General features: G+C 41.9%; 1 protein-coding gene across 9 annotated transcripts in view; it reads right to left on the reverse strand.

Annotated features, from left to right (window-relative positions):
* The window catches only part of TTLL5 (tubulin tyrosine ligase like 5), a 123,664-nt gene that overhangs the window by 40,858 nt on the left and 64,770 nt on the right, over positions 1-18,036 (reverse strand). For 7 of the 9 annotated variants that reach the window (XR_010440523.1, XR_010440524.1, XM_064714805.1 and 4 more), the window contains one exon: positions 9,177-9,331. The exons of the other annotated variants lie outside the window; for them this stretch is intronic. Coding sequence is in view for 5 of the 7 variants with exons in the window: in XM_064714805.1 (XP_064570875.1) it covers positions 9,177-9,331 (155 nt within the window). In the remaining 2 variants the exon portion in view is untranslated. The remainder of the gene's footprint in view (positions 1-9,176; positions 9,332-18,036) is intronic. 9 annotated transcript variants of the gene reach the window in all.

The following is an 18,036-nucleotide window of genomic DNA, read 5'->3' on the forward strand; positions in this document are numbered from 1 at the left end:
GAAATTAGGTGAAAGCACAATCTTCACAGGAAAGGCCAACTAACACTTTCAGGGACAGGAAAGGGGTTTCTTCGTGCTTTTGCAGGGATTTCCCATTTATATCACAGTACAAAACACCAAAAAGAAGAATGTTCATCTGTTGAGGAGGCCAAAGCATGACCTCGGTCTGGATAGAAAATATTGCTGGTGGACTGTGTATTGCTGGTGGAAAGTTCACTGTACAATGGAAGATAGCTCCAAAACAAAGCCTAGTAAGGAAGGAAAACCTTTTGACCCCTTTTGCTACCTCCTGCTCTGGCATTTGTACTGGGTCACTGAAACCCTTAACTGAGCTTGATTCCAGGCCCTTGGCTGCTGACTTTGTAGGGTTGTCCAGGGACTGGCCCACAGGAGGGCTGCCTAATGGAAGTCTTTCTACATGGAATTCAGATCACACCCAACTCCCAGCACTGGACAGGCTACTGAGACAGCCATATAACCCCAATTCAACTTCTCTTCCTCAGCTGTGCAACACCAGTGTCTTCAACACAGCTGTTCAAGACCTTCGCTCTCACAAGTAACCAAACTTCCCTTCCCACAACACCCATTACACTTCCATTTACTTGAAGTGAAAAGGTACAGGGCAGACTTGGAAATCTCCAAAATATTCACAATGAGTTCAGCTTCAGGGCAGTCCCGGACAGGGTGAGGCAAATGAAGGAAAAGTCACAAACCCTATCTTGACTTTCATAAGCCTGGCTTACAAAGGGGATTTCTATTTCTACAAAGCAGCATTCTGATAGGGAGGATACAGAACATGCAGCCCAAAGATTTCAGAGTGCCTCACTGTAACACACAGGAATAGCACAGTTCAAAGATGGGCCCACTCAATCCCTCTGTTCTTAGTCCAGATGGACCTGCCCTAAGATCAATGCCAGAAAGGACATTCTTCTGGGAAACTTCCCAATGCCCTTCTCTCAGCTGCACAACTGTGAACCAATTCCAACAGCTATGGCATGGTAGCACAGCTTTCATTTATACCTCAATACGTGCAAGGCACATCAATGGATAAAATTTGAGATCCTTGTGTGAGGAAGAGTCACAGATGGATAAAAATATTGTTAAAAGAATTAAGGGAAGGGGGAAAAACCAGACATTCGTGGGATTCCCTGACAGCTCTGTGCAGAAGGAAGGGCTGGGCTGGAAAAAACAGGGCCTCAGGTTCCTGCCAAGCTGTCTGAGGCCAGTCCTTTCCAAATAGCTCAAAGAAACAGCCAAGGCTCCCTTGTAACCCTTTCAGAACCTTCAGAGAGGAGGGCTGCTGGAGGCAGAGCCACTCCTACAGAGCACCAGAATATAGGGTCCCCTCATTCCTACAACAATGTAAGGAGCAGAGTAGATCTCCCCCATGACAACTACAGGCACATTAACCCTCTGAAAACCACTCTGGAAAACAACTATTTTAATGGTGAATGGGAGGATTAAATAAATGCAGAGGAAAGGAAGATGTGCTGGTCACTTTGCAACATGAAGTATCTACAACTGATACGGTGTATTTCAAAGACCTCTGAGATCAGGAAAAACTGGGGGAACATTTTGAATCTAGGGCAAGACACAAGAAGATTGCAACTTGTTCCATATTGAATTAGGTGTTTAACAAGAAAAGATCCAGCAACTTCCACCACAGCCAACAAAATCCACCAGTGCAGGAAAAGAAGAGTTGCCTAGGAATGGGGAAAGAAAAAAAAAACATCCCTGGAAAAAATTAACTACTTATACCTGTTCAGTTCAACATTTACTGTAATAATCAAAGAAAAACAACTGCATATTAATAAAAAATTCAGTGTTTAGTATGGTCAGAAACCAACAAGATATTCCTATACCTAATGAGATAGAAATTAAAGATAACACCAGTGTTATTTACATAAAACTAATGTTTTACCCCTCCTTGATGTACTGTTTTCATCTCTTGTCATCTCAGTAAAGATAGCCAGACAATTATTAGATGGCCAGGACAATTCCCATTTAGAATTTGAAAAGAATGAAACTGTTTATTTTAGGAGAGACAAACAAGAAGGGAGACGATAAAAAGACAGAGAATAAATAGGACAGAAAATAAATCAAGCATTTCTGTTTGCCTTCATGAGATCTTGTTATAGGTACACAGACTTTTGGCACAATTTGGGAAAAAATTAAAAAAGCAAACTTTTGCATAATATGCACCAACCATGGAACTCGCTGCTACAATTCAATGGGACTACATTTTCTGCAGAAGGCAAAATATTATTAATGACAATATCCACACTAGACTATGCAGAAAAAAGTACTGCAAGAAGTACATGTCAGCTGCTAACAGTTAGACGGCAAAATCTATCTTCACCTCAGAAAGGGAATTTCCCTGCTGCCCATCAGAACATTTTTTGTACTGATGATATTGGAGATAGTTGCTCTGAAGAAGAGGATGGGAGTACTGAAGAGATTAGCAGCACAGTCTAGGATAGCAAATCCTGTGTTTACATCAGGGTAAGGCCAGTTTGTGAAGGCAGCTGAAAAGGAAACCCAAAATCAATATGTAGTATTGGTTTGGGAGAAAATAGGAGACCCCTGTCACTCTCCTCCACTTATCAACATGGGCTGCTTGCTCTCCACAGTATGCTGTAGGGAATAGCAGGAAAGATCCTCTTATCTCCTCTGGAAGTCACACAGTCGAAAAGAAGCTTGCTCCCCCTCAAATTCTGAGTTATTAGCAGGAAATGTAATTGTCCAAGGCCAGCAGACAAAGGCAATGCAGTGGCTGAGCCCCCTGTGCTCAGGGAGGCAGCAGGCTGCAGCTCCAGCAGCGCTTCTCAGAAGCGGCTGAGCAGAGCGAGAGCCGCCCTTGCTCAGCTTCACCGGTGCCCTGCTCTGCCCCGCTGTGAGGCCTCAGATTTTGCCTCCAGCTCCCAGCACTGGCTCCTACGGTCTCCCTGCACGCAGCACAAACCTCCTCTGCCTCTGGAAAGGGTCCTGTGATTAATCTCACTTATTACCTCGGCAAAGGAACAGCACGGCGGCCGCCAGCCAAGTCCGACTCAACAGCGTCTGGGGAGCCGAGCTGCGGGGCCAGGCCTCAGACTGTCTGGGCCAGTCACGAGCTCTGCGCCTTCCCTCCCTGCAGCCTCCACACACACAGAGCCAAGGCCTAGCTGTGGGAAGCTGGGATCCTTGAGGACTCTGCCAATCCATGGTGCTCAGGCCCAGAGCCATTTCCAAGCAGGATGGAGAGCAATTGGCCCTGACAATTTTCCTTAGTGTGACCAATATATATATAGAAAAAAAATTACAAGGTGAGCCATGTATTTCTGAAGTTTAAGTCAGACAATTCGCTTCCACACTTAACAAGTTGTCACTGGTGACCCTGGGAGACATGCACGGGGAAAAAAAAACCAAAAAAACCCCAACTAAAGGTAAAAGGTTGTTAAGGCAGGAAATACAGGCACAAATATGCATGGATGCACAGGGAGAAGAACATGCACAAACTGGAAACAGACTTGTAAAAATGTACAGCTACCCAGGTTCTATTTTTCACCTGCCCTCCTCAAACCTCTTCTGAGCAGGAAGTAATAAACCCCAAATTCAGGGCTCTCAGAAATGCTGCCTCTCTTGTGGCCCACAGGTAGAATCAGCATGACAGAGGCACTGAGGCAATGCAGACAGAGATTACAGAAAAATCACTGAACCCACCCTGAATTACTTCTCTACCTCAAAAAAAGAAATCAAATTAATTCAGGCATTAAGGTAAAGGGAAAAGAGAACAAGCACTGTGGGGAACAAGGAACAGACTTGTGGCTATGCTAGCAGAGGGCTGGAGTCAGGGCTGTTGGGCTGCTGCTGCTCTGGCACTCCTGTAGTGCTTAGCTGGGGAGGTGTTAAGGTCACTGCAGTTTGCTCAGACTGAACTGAGGACCTACTGTGTAACCCTCAGTGCTTGCTGCTTTATCCCTTCATTTCCTCCACAGGCAGCAGCATAGCAGAGCCTCCAAATCACCTTACACCTAGATGCTGTGCAAACAAATAGGCCCTGAACACTTGGCAAATGCAGCACTGGAGAGCAGTCTCCACTTTGCAAGAAACTGCAGGGAGCTTGAAAAAACAATTTGGAAGAGAATAAAGTTACCATCAAGCCAGAACAACAAGGCAACACATATGTTACATAGAGAAGATATTTATTCTTATAAAAACTTGGTGCTAGCTACCAACATCCCAGGAAATTCTCTTGTTCTTACTTCTAGCTGCAAGCCCATACGTCGCTAACTCTCTCCCACAGCCTCAACTGCAACACCCATGCTGCTTCTGCCATGCTAAGCCCACCCTAGTCTAGCTCAAGAGTCTTGCAAAAAAGCAAGACTGTCCCATCAAGTGGTCACCCTTCTATCCTTGTAAGAATCACCCTGCACATCTTTTGTCTATTTTAGTCTCCCTCTTCTCATTGCTCTTCAGAGCCTGTCTAGTCAGGGTCCAAGCACAATTTTTTATTTCACATTCCACAGCCCCAAAATTTAAAATAAAAACTAAGGAAACAACAAAGCCACTTTCACCTTCCCAGCATTTTAAACACAGCCAGCTGCCCCTCTGACAAAGGACTGAGACCAGTGAACCACAATCAGCTGCTGCTGCTGTCTGGGGTCTTTCTGACAAAACTCAAAGATTCAGTGAAACTACAGAAGTCAAACAGACCAGCTCAGAGAAAACTCTCCAAAGAGACCTGGGATTCTTCCTCATAAGTCCAGAGGATGTATACTGGGTGTGATCAGAGCATCTCAAGCCTAGAACACATAGTACATGCACCCCCAGCAGTAAAAGAAACTGGCATCAAGCAACAGCAGGCACTAGGTGGGGAATCAGAATAGAAAGTACCCACTACCCAGGCAAGGCTAAGGAAGGCCAGCAATTGAAAGGAGGGTCCTGATTTGGGAGACTGTTTTTGTCAACTGGAATGTGCAAGTGAGCAGAGAGTACAATCAAATTGCTGTAGAATTTTTGGGATGTAAATTGATACATGTTTTCTATTAGAGCAGGCACAGGAAGCTTCTTAAGTAGCACTGGATTTCCTGCACCTACATTGTTGATCTGTACATGAGCAGTAAATATATGCAATGCAACCCAGAGGCATCTGAGATGATAAATGTCTAGACAGCATTTTCTGGTTTTCCACCTATTCTATACTTCTAGGAAGGAAAAATAAAAACAAAAATAGCCGAAGCAGAGATTGTTTGGGAACCTGGACATACAACAGGTACATGCACACAGCCTGTGAGGCCCCGAGAGTCAATGCTATTACTATCACTGAGAGTGATACCAGAGTAAATGATACTTAAAACCACCTTAGATCAGCAAATTGAAAAAGCATGTGTTTATATAAATTTAAACCAGATTAGACAAGTCTACCAACAAAACATTTCTTGATGAACCTGAGCACCTTGGCAGAAATTATGAGCTAAAAAGTATTTCAGACATGTCAAGCAAGGAAAAGAGGAGAACCCCTTTTCTCTGACTGCAGTAACTTACAGGCTCTGTAATATAAATTCAACTGCCATTCTACCCTCTGACAGATGACAAGGAAGCTTGCCTGCCTGCCCTAACCAAATTAGGTAAGTCTGTCAGAAAACCCAAGGAAAAACATATGCTGAGCAGTTTGGAAGTGTGAGGTCAGTCTTCAGGTTTGGGATAGAGGTTATGAATGAACAGGAAGCTAATAAAACAGATCTGAGAACACACCGACCATTTCACTGCTGGATTCTTGCCAATTTACTGCCCCCTATGAGGTGAACACGAGCAAGGATGGTTGCTGCTGAATACAAGGCGCCCACTGAAAACACAGAAATCTTTGCCAGCTAGAAAGAAATCTTTCTCGCTAGTTTTGGTCCAGGCCTTAAAGATTTTGTGACTTGCAGAGCCCAAGTAATTCTTGGAGACAAAATCCATTGTCTTTTTCAAATACAAGTGGAACAGCAGCTGCAAATTCCAAAGCCAGAAACCTCCACTAACCTCCATCTACTGTCCTCACAACTAGGGATTACACAGCTCTTTGCTAACAGATACTTCAAAGCCAGTTTATGTTCTGAATCAACAAGTTTCATTCTGTCAAACACCTGATTTTTTACCTTTATTATGAAACCAAGAATGCTTTCAGAAGAATGCTTTTTCAAGAGCAGCTCTAGATTTGGTATAATTTCATTGATATACAAGGCAGGTATGCAGCAAACGTGCCAGAGGCTGACAGTCCCATCACAGTAGTCAGAAGTAAGGCCACATACAATTCGGAACATTTCACTTCTTGTGCAGCCCTGCAGGCTTCTTTGTCTGAGGTGCAGCAACACACTAGGCCATCATTTGAGTGGAAACAGTGCCAATGCTTATGGAAAGCGGCAAAAAAACCCCTCAAAATGCACAGCAGTGCAGATGTGTAAAACAACATTGTAACATACCTAGAACTGCCCTCTGTCTCTGTATTGCAAACCCAAGACCTCCTCAGCCTTTTGGCAAGCAGACTACTAGTTCAGCACCTTATCTCATGCAACACAAAGGAATCAACAAAAGAAAGGATAACTTCTTTTGTTGATAACTTCTTTTGAGATACATTTAGGTAAGCCACTACTGTGAGAGTGGGAATTAAAGGGGAAGATGATTTGTCTAAAAGAATAGCCTGAACCCTACAGCTTTGCGAGCATCTTCTAACCAACTTCAGCAGCACAGAGCCATTCAAAAACCGAGTGGGGACTGCACTTCAGAGACAGATGCCTGACCTGGAGCTAAGTGCAAGCCAGATAAGAGATCTATTCACAGAACAATTCCATCCTTGCTGAATTCTGCAACCCATAGACAAGAATCTCAATCTCAAAACAGGAAGCTTTTCTTCAGTCATCCCATGCTGAGCACAGGCTGACACCCATCAGATGACACTCTATGAATTGCTTGCTCCAATGTAACAAATCAAGCAGCAAAAAAGGCATTTACAATACAAGATAGTCATCCCCATACATCATGGCCTTGATATTCTTTTGGAATTCTCTCATTAAACAGTTCACAGACCAAGTAATCCAGAACTGCCTCAAGAATTTTTTTTCCATTTCCAGATTTACACAAAACTCTTAACTCCCAGTATTTTGGCCATTCAATAAAAGCAGCCATGAAGATAATTCAATAGAGAGTCTTAAGGCATCTTTCTGACTCTTGTTCTGAGGATAGAAAACAGAGCAACTGAAGTAATGAAAGACTAAATGACTCATAAAAGGTTTGAAGATGGAATCTTCTATCAGTTGTGACTGGAAAATTCTGATGTATTTTCAGATTGCTGTACAAAATAAAACACAAACTCTAACTAAAGGCACAATTAAACTATGCACACAATGCTAGATGAGGCACCGCCCTGGATGTCATTCAGAGTGCAGTTCTGGGCATTAGTGGTGGGGTTTGCAGCTCTGTCTGTGAGCCCATGCAAAGGTGCAAACAGCTGAAAATGGAATAAAAGCTCTAGGACAGCCTGCATGCTGCTGCTCTTCCAAGGCACGTAGGAGGGGAAGGCAATTTACACCTGTTGGATAGGTTCTGTATTTGGACTAGGTAATAGCTTGCCTGGATGGGGTCCAAGAGCAGAATCACCACCACTTCTCTCAATAAGTTTAAACCCCTGAGGCAAACATTGTGCTGGAATAGAAACAGGCCAGGAATTCATTTCTCACATTCCTCTTCTTGAGGCAGGATAAAAAGTAGTGACTGATGAAAAAAGAACAATTTTACTTGAGCTTTCCAAATCCCATTACAATCTTTCCATTGAAGGACCCATTTGGGAAAGGATCACCACTCAGATCACATGCCTTCTGCACTGTGTTTCTCCCTCTATCACTTCTCTCCATCTTCCAGTAGCATTCAGGCACCAGTGATAAAAATCAGTATTTTCATGTACATAGTGCTTTCCAGACCTAAATTCACATCTTGGAGAAGCTCTGCTTTATTATCTGGTTTTAGAAGACAAAAATGAACACCTAGGAATACAGGCTCAGGACTCAATATTATTTACTGGAATGGCAAAGGAAGAACTCAAATCTCCAGCACTCCTGAGCCTGTATTCCTGCCTGGTTACTGCAGCAAGTTTGCCTTGTTCCTAGCTTCCAAGATTCAGACTCCTGCAAGTAAATCTTGCTGCTCTTTGAATCACAGGGAAAATAGTTTTACCATAGAATCAGTCCTCTGCCCTGATTCCCAGGAGTGTATAAGCCACAACTATAAATTCCAGTGCCCAAAATTAATATAAGGTATAAAGAAGAGATCCGAAAAAGAAACTCTGATAAACACTGCTCTATCTTTGAACAATCTACACTTGATATTCAAGGAAAAAGCATGAAGATGCTTTAAGGTCTAAGTTTGCTGGCATTGAGTAAACCTACGGTTTAGGTTTGCTCAATGCCAGCAAACCTAAACTTACAGATACAGGGATGGGAAATAATCAAGGAAAACCAGACATTTCCTTCTCATCCACCATGTTGATTTATGCCCTTATTTCACCACGAACATGACAGTTCTGGGAACACAGCTATTTTCACAGGGCTAGTTTTTAGACCTCAGGGAAACCATTACTAAGCCCTAAGAAACAGAACTGTTTAATGCTGGAAAGGATCCTCCTTTTAAGATCCTCAAGGCCAACTGTTAACCTTAACACTACTAAGTCCACCATTAAAACACGACCCTAAGTACCACATCTACACATGTATTAAAAACCCTCAGGTGACTCCACCACCTCCCTAGGTGGCCTGTTCCAATACTTTACAATCCTTTTGGTGAATAAATTTTTCCTAATATCTAATCTAAACTTCTCGTCATGGAACTTGAGGTCATTTCCTCATGTCCTATAGTTTGTTACTTAGGAGAAGAGACCAACACACACCTTGCTACAACTTCCTTGGAAGGAGTTGTACAGAGCAATATTGTGCCCCCCGCTCCCCAAGACTCCTTTTCTCCAGGATAAACAACCTCCCTTAAGCAGCTCCCTCAGCTGCTGCACATTAAGGCTTGGGCTCCCAACCCTTCACCAGCTCTGTTGCCCTTCTCTGGACACACCCCTGCATCTGAGCAAGAAGCCAAACACAAATTACAAATGACCAATGAGTGCAGTGCGTTGCATTCTTCTCCAAAAAGCTAGAGCAGCAATTTTAACTTACCTGACTGCTGAAGAGACAGATCTTTTGTCATCTCTATGAGTGTCTGACTGAACAGGCCACAGTGACCCTCTTTTTTTGAGTGGTGACCAGTAGCTCTGTGGGGCAGCTGCATTTCCCTTGCTTATAGCTCCACTTGCCAAGTCCAGGTTTGTTAACTAAGGAGGCAAAAAAAAACAAAACAAAACAAAAACAAACCCAAACAAACTATCAGAGACAATTAAAAGCTAAGAAAAGGGAAAAAAGTATCACTAAGTAAATGGGATAGAGTATGTACTACAAGAAGTGAAATTGCTAGAATATGGAAATACTCAAATGCAAAAGCACTGTGCTAGTTGCACAAAGCAGTGAGCAATGACACCAACATCCACCGTGCCTGAGATGAATTCAGGGGCCAGCATGAAAACAGCCCTTCCATCCACAGAAGAACTGAGGAGGAAAATGACAAAGATGGGGCAAAAATCCCAAAGTAAGAAAGTTCCTGCCATGTGAAAAATAAACTCCACATGCATGGATCAAAAGTGAGAAGCTTACATTACACTGAGCAAAGAACCAGAGTACCTCTCCAGTCAGGGTGAGCTGTGTCAGTATAAGCCAACCATGCACACCTGTCATGTCTCTACCCCTCTTTATACAAACATCCAGGCATAACCCAAAGCATAAGTATCTTAGATATAAAGTTCAAACCAAAACTCAACCAAACATTAAAGAAACTGCTCACACAACCACATACAAATGCCATGTTCACACAAGTAAATGCACAAAAATCACATTAGGTGTATATTTGAAATATCAAGCTCTAAAACCTGGAAGTTTTTAAGCATATAACATGTATTCCATTGTTTCTTTCTACGAGCATTCCTCCTGTGCTGCTTATACTCTTGAAAGATCAAACTCTGCATGTAGATACTATCTGTTGATGTACTGAAGAAATACATCATGCAATGGATCTACTACAGCAGTATAACAGTTTACATTTCAAAAAAAAGGTAACAAAACAATAGAAAAGTTGAAAAGCCAGCTTTGCAAAGGCCTCCCAGTCAGGCTCTGACATACAACTACTTCAAATTACATGACCATATGCTATTTTTTGGGAACAGCAGAAACATCAGGGCCTGCACAATGCCTAGGATCATAGTCAGGTGAACCTGTATTGGCCCTCCTCACTTCTGTAGCAATTGGAAGGCATGTGTCCAATAAAACATAGGACACAAAGAAGAGTCTAACAACTAGCCCTGCATCTGCTCCAGATCTCAAAAGGGATGCTTATTAAGACACTTCAAGTGTGACTTAAGCATAGTTTAACAATGCTCTCCTAACAGAACTGGTGTGCAATTACTCAAACAAGTATGGTAGTGGAGCCCTGGAAAAAGTTAAAGATAGAATCTAAAATGTTAAGCTTTGTGCTTTCCCAGATCAACTGCACCTGCGTAAGCAGTATGATAAATTATATAATTGTTAGATATGATGATTGTTTAGTAATTAAATATAATTATTATATAACCATAAGAAGAATAATGAGAAACTATGTTGGAAATTCAGAGGGGGGCTAAATCTATGTATACAATAGAACAATATAAGTTTAATAATTAACATGAAAGCTATATAACGATAGAGTATAAAACATAATCATTTCAGATGTATGGTCGGAATCAGATTTGGGTAATACCCCGATTCCCAGAGCTCTTTAATAAAAAGCACCGCATATAATCCCTACGTGATTATGTGTTTTTGAACGCTAACAAGTACATACCACCTTCACTGCAATACAATATACTCATACTTAAAATGGGCTTGTTCACGACTACAGACCGTCCTCTCACTGAACTCTGGACCACAGATATTGCCATGGACTACACAGCAGGTAGTCCCTCAATGTGTTTTAGTAGTACAAGGCACCTAAGCATGTTGTAGGTTCAGAACTCCTACTTCAAGTTGTGGAAAGGATTAAATTCTAGTGGCTATACCCTAGGATTCTGCCCACTTCTCCAAAAGCAGCCACTTTTACCTCACCCCTTCTCAGGTCTATCCTTTCCCATCCTTGCTCCTCATCTGTGTGTCATTATTATCACAGAGTCAGTCTCAGCTTCTGCATTTCAGCTGTCATTCTCCTTGTTTTCCTCAGTACAGTTTCATTCTTACAGACCTCCAGCACTAGCTTCCTCACTACATCTGGACCCTGACCCACATTATTTCAGGTCTGGAACTTTCTACAGGAGTGGAAATCCACTTGATCTGTCTTTCCAAACTTCCATTCTTGGTTTCTCACACGTCTTCTATGCTAGTAGCTCTGGTTTTATTCCCCTCCCCAGTCCACTCCTTTTGCCAACCTCTTTGTTCATCCCATCCTTGAATGTGGGCTGCTCACTGGGCCACATTTACCACACTACCACTCCATCCATTTCTGTTCTGTCTGAATGGCTCTCAGTGTCCTCTTCTAAATTATGTCCAGATACAAATTTCACAGCCTCCATATCCTAGCTGTTCTCCATACCTGGCAGAACTCCTACTAATTCTGCAGTCAAGTCAGACAGGTCCTCTGTCCAGCATGGACCAGGTTACTGAAAACACAGGAGAACAGAAGCTCGAGCCAAAGTACATTTTAGAGGTGCAAATACAGAGAAATTCAGTTCAACATCTTCAGTGTGGAGGGAAGCTTCAGGAAGCTGAGAAGGTCTAGCAGGTCTTCCTCTGAGTACATTACACCTGAAGCTTTTTCAATAGTTACTCTGCAATCAAGCTTCAACAAAATTCTGAATTCCAAATTGCTATTTCAAAGCATGGGAGATGAAGATATTTGAAAGAAAAGTTCCACAGATATTAAAATGCACAAAATATTTTTTAATCCTGCCTTGGTTTTGGCTAGAATACCTCACCTTGCCTGAAGTGTCCTGAAAATTGAACAATAAGCACAGAAAAAATTAATTCAAATAAATAAAGTTCCAGACCACTGTAAGCAATTTAAGACAAGATCTTCAATGGGGCATAATCAGGCAAGCTATGGGTAGTGTTATTGACCTTATACAGAAAACAGTATTAGGTGACATTTTGGTGCCTCTACCTCACCCTTAACATTGCTGTGTTCCATGGAATTTAATTAAAATTTAAAGCATCTTCATTGCAGTAACAGAAAGCTTCAAATGAGATTTAGTTCTGATTGTGCCAGGCACTATACAAATACCTAACAATGACAGTTGCTGGTCACAAAGAATTTATTGTCTGAAAAGAAGGAAGAATGGTAAATTATGTAAACACAGAAGGCAACATGGTAAATAAAACAGGTTATATACAATTCTTAGCTTGTCAGCAACAGCGATCACAACTTTGCTAACACATCCAATGTGTGAAATGAAAATGACTTCATCTAATTCTCTCTCCTCATTATCTTGATGCCAAGAACCATTTAGTCTGATGAATTATGACCTCAATCCTACTCTATTACTGTGACATGCTTTCCTCTTTAATTATCATTGTATCAATGTATCATCGCTTATTTAAAAGCTGTCTTTTTAAGCAGATGAGCAAATAGCTTAGCATGGGTAATAGTGACATTTCACACATTCCAGACAGACAGGTGTTTAAACTACAGAAGGATTAAAAACAGGCAAGGGATTCAGAAAGAGAGAACACCAGCAAGAATACAAGGTTTATCTGCAGCCAGCCCACCCAGACAGGTGTTACTGCTTGTTACTATGCCATGCTTTGAGACATCTCAGCTGCTATAACTAGCTGGCCAGGATGCTTGGGAGGATTACTGAGGCACCCCCAACACACCTGTGCTCAGCAGTGCCTTCATTTTCTAGTCTTCCTGTGCACCTGATGGAACTGCATTCTTCTTCCCTTTACAGAGGCAAACACTTAGCAGCAAATCAGTTGGTACTTTGGTGTAAAAGGTCATGTTTTGGTCACCCGGACCAAAATACCCATATAGAAAAGCTTGTAGCTTCAGAAATAGTACTAACAGAGCAAAACCAAACAAAAAAATCTCTCCAAAACCAAGAAAGGCTAGTGGGGCTCAATAGAGAAGATGGTTATTGGTGTGGGTCTATAAGAATTAAGATGGTTTTCAATTTGAGTTGCAACAAGATGGGCTCAAACTCGCCTGCTTGATAAGACTCCTGGTTCTCATTTGCAGTGATGGACTTGAGAATATTTTTCCTGACACTGACAGGATGACAGGAAACCTGTGTGGCCTACCCTGCACACTTCAAACATGCCAATTTTCAAACTTCTCTTGTCACATCTACACATTCTTTGTGGACCTTGCAAAAAGCAAGACAATACGCACCTAATCTCTCATGACAGAAGGATTCATAAAGTTTTGTTGCAATTTTTAAACTGACTGGAATGGCAAAGATGTCAGAAGCTGAAAGGAACATGCTGACTGAAGAACACCATGATATAGTAAATCCCCAAAAGCTTTCACAGAAGGAAAAGAGCCCACTTGGTATAATTCTATTTATGATACAACATGAAAAAATGGGGGGAGGGGAGAAGAACATATGGGTTGTCAGCCATATCAATAGAGACCCCTCTTAGAAACAGTACTTATATGTACTTATATGTAACTTATATGTTACATTTACTTCAATAAAATGCTAATAAGCCAAAAGACAAATTATTGCATACTGCCAAAGTGCTTTTCTACATTTATTTTTATTTTAAAATGTTACAAGGTAGGTTTATGACTGCAATAAACTTGCCTTGCCAGCAAAGAGACATAAGCTTAAAAGAGCTGATTTCTATGGTCATGCCTTATTCAGAGAAATTTATTTCTGAAAAAAAATTAAGACTGAAAGAAAGGCCACAACACAGAATGAGATCCCAAAGTGCTGAATATAGGAGTTGAGGGGTTTGTTATTGTTAATCTGCTTTTAAAATTCAATATAAAATATGAACTCTCCAAGTACAGATAGGAATAAAACCTTCAGGATAGAATTTGTTTCCAATTAATAGCAGCCTACAGACAAAGATCCATTGTATAGTACTTCTAAGAAATCACAAGCAAGAGTCAGAAAAAGAGTTTAATATCTTTCACTTTTCTGATCCACATTATACGAGTTCTTCAGGAGTTGCCCATGATCATACTCAATAATCTTTTTTTTCCTACAATAAATTTAGTATTTTCTTTTTGATCTTCTCTAATGGCTGAAATAAGTGTTGCAGATCAGCCTCCATGGTTTAAGGAACAGCCTCCTGAAGTCCTGAATGCTTCTCTTACTAGTTTCTAGGAGTCAACCAGGGTGAACAGGGACACATCACCACCAGAAGCTGTTACTCTGCCCCTCTTGGCAGGCAGTGAAAATGCGACTTAAATTTTCATTACCAACATCCTGAACAGCAGATCCAAAGTTGCACTGGTCAACATGTTACAACAAGCAATACATTATAAATTACCTACTTGATCCTCTCCAGTTGGCAGTTTTAGTACTTTTCTGGCAGAAGCCAGTCATGTTGCCTAAAAAGTGGTGGAGCTTGGGGATCTACAAAGTCTAAAGATCATTTCTCTTACTTGGAGCCACACTGCATCCTCTGCAGTTTACACATCTCACATTTCCATTTGGGTCTTTCTGACTGGTGAGGAGGAAAAGGGGTCCAGAGCTCAAGCAATATTTCACACGTCACATATAAAAGATATGCTAAAAGAATGCAGTAACCATACACCTACTTCATCTCTTCAAAAAACCCCTTCAAAATGATACAATCTTCACAGTCAAAAATGGGAGGAGACAGTTTTCAGCACAACAAACCCTATCAACAAAGGCATACATGAATAAACTGTTTAATGAGAAACTTTTTTGTTTAAAGAAGGACTGGACAAGATCGTGATAAGATACACATAAGATTACTACTCCTCTGCCTTAGGATCAGACCAGAATCCTTAAATTTTGATGAGTCAGGCAGGACAAGATGACACTGTATCAATGAGTTCAAAGAGGGAACCATTCCACTTGAAAACTGAAAATGTGCAAAATGTTTCATCATTTGTAGTGTGTTCTCCTTTGCCTTTCAATCTATTTTTACCATATGCTCTGTAAGCATATGTATGCATAAGTTTATCCAGTTTGACTCCTTCACGACCCTGCAGTCAATCCCTAATTCTCCATTTTATTGCTTATTATTCATCCACCAATGCCAGTTATCCAGCAGCTTGCAAATGAAATGTGCTTTTTCTTTCATTACCTGGCTTTCATAGTCACAAGTATTTTCACTTGCCAAGCCTTCCTGAAACACAGATACCCCTAAGGCTTTCAAGATCCATGAAATCTTTAACAGAAGGGAAGAGCTAAGAACTTGCCATGTGGAGGAAAAAAAAAGGAAAGAAATTTTACTGTATTCTTTCAGTTATTTTTCTTCCTTCAGCCTTCAGGGATGACTGAATACTACAACAATATAAATACTCAATGTTAACCTGTCCCCTCCCCAGAGTGTGTTGCTTTTTTCCTAGCTTTACCACAGAGCTCCCAGGTACATCTGGGATCCAGGACAAGCTACCATGACTTGGTCTAACAGCTTACTGGCACATCTGCCAGTACTACTGAAAGCAGTCCAGCTGCCTTGCCTTCCTTAATGCATTAAGATACAGGAATCCAACAGGCTACCCCAGCATAGGGGGGAAAGAAAAAAAAAAAAAAAAATCACACTATCTTAACGTGCCTCTTAAGAGACAAAGGAAACCCCAGATCACAAATAAGACATACACACACACACACAACCATTGTGTGAACAGTGTAACAAAATGCACCACTCCAAATTCCATGAGGAAATCATGTAATACAAACAGATTTTTCTAAAACCACCTTTCTGTTACCCCCACCTTTCTGTTACCCAGAGGCCATCTTGCTGACCACACTCCATATTAAAGCACCTTCATTTCATGTACGGACTTGAATTTGCAGTAACAACTGGCCAGGAGGGAAGAACTGGGGCTAACAGGCTGGGAAGTGTGAAATCTGTGTGTGCACCAAGGCTGATCTGGCCAAAGAATGGCCTGTGACATTCCTTCTTGCTCTCTGAGCTTACCAGCTTACAGGATATACATATGCATACAGAGCACAAGTGTTCCAGTCTCCAGAAAATGTTCCAGACAAAGACCTGCCAAAGACATTCCTGGGAAACCTGACAAACTCGCAAATTCCTTTGTAGTGTCTCCAGCATATGCATCCATTTAACAATGAAAAAAGAAAACTCAAGTTAGTGCTGCTGCTGTGGATGGTTGAACTCTCCCCTCTTCCTTCTCCTGAAAAAGTCAGGCTTTCATTTAGACACTCTCTGCCTCAAAACTTCCAGTGGGAGTGATTTTTACAAGGCACAATCCTGCCAAAAGTTTGATGATCAGGGTGTAATCTTTCCCATAACATGAGACCTAGCTGCTCAGCCTGGCCTGTTTAGTGACTATCTGCAGATGTTGCTGCATCATAACAAAACCCTCTGCTTCTATTCCCTGTGGAGCCTCAGAGCTGGAGGAGTTCAACATAAGCACTGCAAAAACTACAGTGATATTTTCACTTCCTACAACCTCTGCTGAGACAATTGGTTACATTACTGATGCTGCTAAATCAGTAGTAATAAAACTAATTCCAGCTCCTGTGTGAACAGCTTGAGTGAGGAGAAGATGGGGCCCTGCAGCAGCGCAGAAGTGTGAGAGACAGGACCCCTCCAGAGGTGATTGCCTGCTTCTTGCTTCTCTTATTAGTTACAGTAAGATGCCTTTTTTCTTTACACTTCCCTTTCTCTATCAGTGGGAGTGTAAAAACCAAAGAAACAGTCACATAAGGAAACTGAAACTAAGACTCAGATAAAGTGGGTTGAGTTGAACCAAGGGATCATCACTGGAAAAAACCCAAAGCTCGTCAGTGGGGAAAACACCTTCACTGAATTTCTGTAAATATTTGCTGCACCCTAAATTTAACAGCTCTTGTTGTGCTGTTCAGGTCTAGACAGGAAAGAGCTGATGCCCACTGGGACCTGTACAGGGTGTTTTGGCAGACTGGCAGTTTGCTGTGTCGAGGACAAAGCAGGTGAGGGTATCACACTGTGTAACTAAAACAGTTAAATGAGGAGTGGTCTGGCTTCCGATATTGCTGTAGTTCATGTTAAGATGAAGCTCACTGTTTTGGGATTCCCATAGCATATACAGTGTTCCTCTGGGACACTGTAAAATGCTCCATTCAATTCTTCCTCACTCCCTCTCCCTGGTCCTAAGGTTTAGTAAACTCACCTGCTTCTTTCTCATTTCTACCTTTTGTCTAAATGAAAAACGTAGAATAAGACAAGTGCCCCATCCTCCACTGGATCTGTCAGCATGTTTGCAGGAATCCTGGCTGCTGGATCTTGGGCACTGACTGGCTGCATAGCACAGAAGGAGGCAGCTCTCTATAGCCCTTGCCTGGGTGGTCTGATGTTATCCCTGTGATTAAACTCCCCGGCTGCAAGATTTGGAGCTATTCCTGATGATAGCTGGGACCTGAAATCTCTCACTCTCCCACACACACAGAGTCAGAGCTCCCATCAGGTCTCCCCTCCTTCTCTTCCTCCTCCTCTTGGTCAAGCTGGCCAATTCAACACATTCTTCAGCTCCCTAGCATTAATAACTACAAAGTACTACAGCCTGCTAGACATCAACTCCAGCTCCCTTCCATCACCAGGCACCGATAGGGACCTCACACAGATACAGCCTTGCAGAAGAATTTTTACCTTACAGCATACTTCAGAAAGAAGTAGCATGCTATTTACAAAGAAAAACACTCACATGCATCCAGGATCCAGCCACCTGGCTCTGGATGTACACACATGCTGCGAATTTTCATGTCCTCCCTACAGAAAGTCTTGCAATGCAAACACATGGAAATATTTTATGCTG

The sequence above is a fragment of the Zonotrichia leucophrys genome, chromosome 5 (assembly GCF_028769735.1).
Source record: "Zonotrichia leucophrys gambelii isolate GWCS_2022_RI chromosome 5, RI_Zleu_2.0, whole genome shotgun sequence".
NCBI lineage: Eukaryota > Metazoa > Chordata > Aves > Passeriformes > Passerellidae > Zonotrichia > Zonotrichia leucophrys.